The sequence below is a fragment of the Hibiscus syriacus genome, unplaced genomic scaffold, assembly GCF_006381635.1.
Source record: "Hibiscus syriacus cultivar Baekdansim isolate YM2019G1 unplaced genomic scaffold, ASM638163v2 tig00110610_pilon, whole genome shotgun sequence".
Lineage (NCBI taxonomy): Eukaryota > Viridiplantae > Streptophyta > Magnoliopsida > Malvales > Malvaceae > Hibiscus > Hibiscus syriacus.
In genome coordinates this window covers 1,686,149-1,690,171 of record NW_024062800.1, presented here as the reverse complement: position 1 = coordinate 1,690,171, position 4,023 = coordinate 1,686,149, and the positions used below count along the sequence as shown (strand labels likewise).

At 35.7% G+C, this 4,023-nt stretch overlaps 1 protein-coding gene across 1 annotated transcript; it reads right to left on the bottom strand.

Moving 5' to 3' along the window:
- Window positions 1-563: 563 nt before the first annotated feature.
- On the bottom strand, window positions 564-2,314 carry LOC120135502 (magnesium-protoporphyrin IX monomethyl ester [oxidative] cyclase, chloroplastic). The gene is made up of 5 exons (XM_039151784.1): window positions 1,838-2,314; window positions 1,694-1,758; window positions 1,291-1,618; window positions 1,113-1,211; window positions 564-920 (listed from the first exon to the last, which is right to left on the bottom strand). Exons 1-5 carry the CDS (start codon window positions 2,297-2,299, stop codon window positions 657-659), a joined length of 1,218 nt encoding a protein of 405 aa, XP_039007715.1. The 5' UTR covers window positions 2,300-2,314; the 3' UTR covers window positions 564-656.
- Between the last annotated feature and the right edge of the window lie 1,709 nt (window positions 2,315-4,023).

The window sequence follows — 4,023 nt, the reverse complement described above, 5'->3', positions numbered from 1 at the left end:
TAAGAACCTTTGATGAAAGGCTACCTGGATTATTAGGTGTTGATGAATGGTTTTACAGATAAGTGGCATGGATAGCATAGTTTAAGTTCCCTACTCTTGTTACACCCGTACCCTGTAGTTTTAAAAATTATTGTTTCCCGTCCCCATCCTCATATCCGTATCTGTCCCCATATCGGTTTCAGTGCAAAATAGGATGAATCAAGGAAGTCATTAAGACAATTTGAATAGTCCGGGAGTGAGAGAAATGGGGATGGTTTCTCTTAGGGACAGTCCAGAAAAATTGAATTTTAGTAAATGTTCAATGATAATTTTAGCTTTTCAAGTGAAGAATGATGAAACAAACTATTAGAAGATTGCTAAAGGACATCGTTTCCTTTGAATTTTCGTTGCACCTTCATGCGAGAATCTGGTTCAAAGTTGTGCTATTGTCATGTTGTCGATTTTAATGATCATGTTGGTTTTCTGTTTTGGCATAGCAAGGTCAAGGATCGATTTCACACCAGAGAAGGGTCGCATGGCATAAACTTTAACATTTACAAAATAAATAATAAAAGGGTCACACGGCATTAAACTGTTTCAGTTTCATATGCAAAATCTTGTAGCATGGCTAAAGCTGAAAATGTACCAGAAAATGGAACTCTTACAAGAATAAAAATCTAGTACACAAGCTGTGGTTCAAATTCAGCGAAATCAACGGATCCCGATTCAATAGGCGGCATTAGATACGTAGCCAAGAGCTCCGAGGCCAATGCTGCAATTAGTGGAATCCTCTTCAAGTTTTTCACCAAGGGGATATCGTCGCTCTCCCCAGCAGCAATCAGTTGTTCGTTGATCTCAACCATTTTGTCCAACCTCCTCTTGAACTCCGGATTCTCAACATCCAGCACAGCAGGGAAAATCCTGGCCGTCGTTCGGTTCGTCTATACGCAAGGAATTCCAAGATTAACAACTATATAACAGCCAAAGCTCAAAGATTTCATCATACTTTGATTTCCAAGGTCTTGTACAACCATGTAGTAGCTAACTAGTAGCTTCTAATAAGCTTGGGAAGATGCAGAATCCCCAGTATCATGGCTCAATAAGATTATAAGCATAAATAAACGCAATCTAACCTCAATGATGACATGCATGTCGAATTCTTTCGTGTCAAGTCCAATGCCCTCATAGAACGCAGTACGTTGACAGTCGTTGAGGTACATGGTAACATATACCTACAGAACCAAACTGTTTAACACCAAGAATGTAGTATGAAATAAATATGATATATCATGAAAGCAACAAATTGATTACCGAGAGGCAGAAGAATCTGGACCAGAGCTTCGCCTTCCAATCATTAAGGAACTGAGGCTGCGCCGTGAGCAACGCGGAGAAGAAATCGCCGTGTCGGTTTTCGTCCTGGCACCAGTTCTCAAAGTACTTGAAAATAGGGTAACATTGGTACTCAGGATTTTCTTTGAGATGTCTGTAGATAGTAATGTATCTCCAATACCCAATTTTCTCAGACAAATAAGTAGCATAGAAAATGAACTTTGGCTTGAAAAAAGTGTACTTCCTAGCCTTTGTCAAGAACCCTAGGTCCAATGCCAAGTTGAAATCAGACAAACCCTTGTTCAGAAACCTGTAAATCAACAAAATGATAAGGTAATATGTTCATAATGGCCACAAACAGAGAGAAAATTATCAATGTGCATACCCGGCATGCCTGGCTTCATCCCTTGACATAAGAGAGAAAATCTCAGCCACAACTGGATTTGTTTTCTGCAGAACTTGGTTGAACAAATGAATATATATTTAGCTATGGAGAGAAAAGAGTGTAAATGGATAATATTAGAATTACCTTGAGTCTTCTTCCGAGTTCTTTGTAGAGGAGAAAACCAGAGAACTCAGCAGTGCAAGACCTCTCCAAGAACTCAACGAAGATCTGTCTCAAAGGACCATCGATCTTATCAGCAGCCTCCTTGAACTCCTTGTTCCTCACGAAGTGTGTCTGGTTGTAATCCGTCTTGAACTCTTGAAGCAGAGCCTCGAACTCGGACTGATTGAGGTTCTTGTTGATTTCAGTGTTGAAAAGGGTCTCCATCTCGTCGAAATCAGTGGTGTAGAACCTCGGCGTCAAAAGGGTCTCTTTGATTGCTGTTTTGGCGGCTTTCTTGCCGCCCTTGACGGCGGTCTTTGTTGTTGGCTGCGAAGTGGATGACATCCTGACGGTGGTGAACTTCACATAACGTGAGTTGGTGAAGATTGGAGTGCTTGAACTGAACTTGGAGATAGGCTTTACGAGTGCCATTTCAGTTGCCATTTTTGGTGGAGACGGTATAGACATAAGCTAGGAGGTTGAAAAAGAAGGTGCTTGAGTTATAGGTGAGGGACAGTTGATTGAATCTCATCCAACGAAATCTGAGTCTGTGAATCGAATACTGACACGTGTGATCTCCATAGCCGCTCTCGATTACTCTGTTTCTTTCTGAATATCACTGCATGGGCCAAAGGATTTGTGGTGTACCTTTCACGCCCCATGATTTTGATTCATGGCACTTAAAGAACTAAACATAGTACGAGTCGGATTTTAGAAAAATATTTCTTTTATTTAAAATTTGATTCAACGTGAATTTAGGGTAATTTTACATAATTTAAAATTGTATCAACCTTTTAAAATAAAATATGCACTCATACAGATGTGTATATATATAATTCTTAATCTTATTTGATATTTTTTTATCTTAAATTTGAACTCAATCTGATTCGATCTGATCTTATATCCTGAAAATCCTATCTAACCTCATTTTTTATAAAAAAACAAATCAATCTAATAAAAATAAATCCCGTCGAAACTCATTGGATTCAAATTATGTTTTCATCCCTACTTGAGACTTGAGTTGATATTTTACTTTTTATTTTTTATTTTAAAGGTTTTTAATATAAATAAGTGGAGGGTCAGCAATAGGGTTGTAAACTATCCGAATCGAGCTCGAGTATTGTTGAGTTCGACTCAACTCTAAAATTCGTTAGTTTAAAATTTTTAAACTTGACTCAAACTCGAAACCATGAATTAAAACTCAAAATAAATAAATAATCTTAAACTTAACTCGATTGAAGCCTCAGGCTCAAACTCGAACCTCAACATTAGGTACATGAAAATCTTATACTGCATTTAAGAAAAATCAACACAAAAATGTTAATATTATTAATAACTTATTTTAAAAATAAAATTTATTATATTTTCGAGTTGCTCGCGAGCTTTTCGAGTTGAGTATTAAGTAGCTCGTTTCGGCTCGTTGAGAACTCGAGACGAGTCCATTCAAATCGAGCATTTATCTACCTTTGACGAGTCGATCTCGAGTAGCTCAAGATTTATCTCGTCTCATTTACAACTCTAGTCAACAGTAAAATAAGTCGCGTTATTATGGTCAAAATAGTCAAGACTTTATTTGATATTTTTACTTTCCATTTTTCATCCTTACCATAAATACTATAAATAATTATAATAAAATTAACATAGAAACTTAAACAATTCGACTGAAATAAATCGACTCAAAATTTTTAAACTCTATTCGATTCAAAAAATTTAAGTACATATTATAGAATATGATTTGACAATTCGAATAATTTGAAATATTATAATTTGACTCGATCAAATCCTAACTCCTAATATATATTGTTGATTTTAGTTTCAGTGAATACAATAGATTACAAAATAATAATAACAATAATAAACGAAGGTGTTTTTGTTTTGGGTCTGTGTTCGAAAATTTTTATAGAAAATATCAATAGTGATAGAAAATATCAATAGTGATATTTTTATCGAAACAGAAAATATGACTATGATGTAATAGCTGCTTAATTTTCAACGAATAATCTATAAAAAAAGATAATTGATAATAAAAAAAACATTATTTTCCCAGATAAAGGTCTGTTTATTTTGATTGGCGGAGAATCGGACATTTATATAACTCAAGATTACGTATATCATCCTACGTGGCAATTGGCATCCCCTTTCAAGTAAAAGAAAACCAATTCTTCCAG

Excerpts from the sequence above, each read along its gene's own strand:
- LOC120135502 (XM_039151784.1), bottom strand. The coding sequence starts at position 2,299 with ATGGCAACTGAAATGGCACTCGTAAAGCCTATCTCCAAGTTCAGTTCA. Across the intron at positions 1,759-1,837 it reads AACTCGGAAGAAGACTCAAG|AAAACAAATCCAGTTGTGGC; the intron begins GTAATTCTAATA and ends CAAGTTCTGCAG. Across the intron at positions 1,619-1,693 it reads GATGAAGCCAGGCATGCCGG|GTTTCTGAACAAGGGTTTGT; the intron begins GTATGCACATTG and ends GTTGATTTACAG.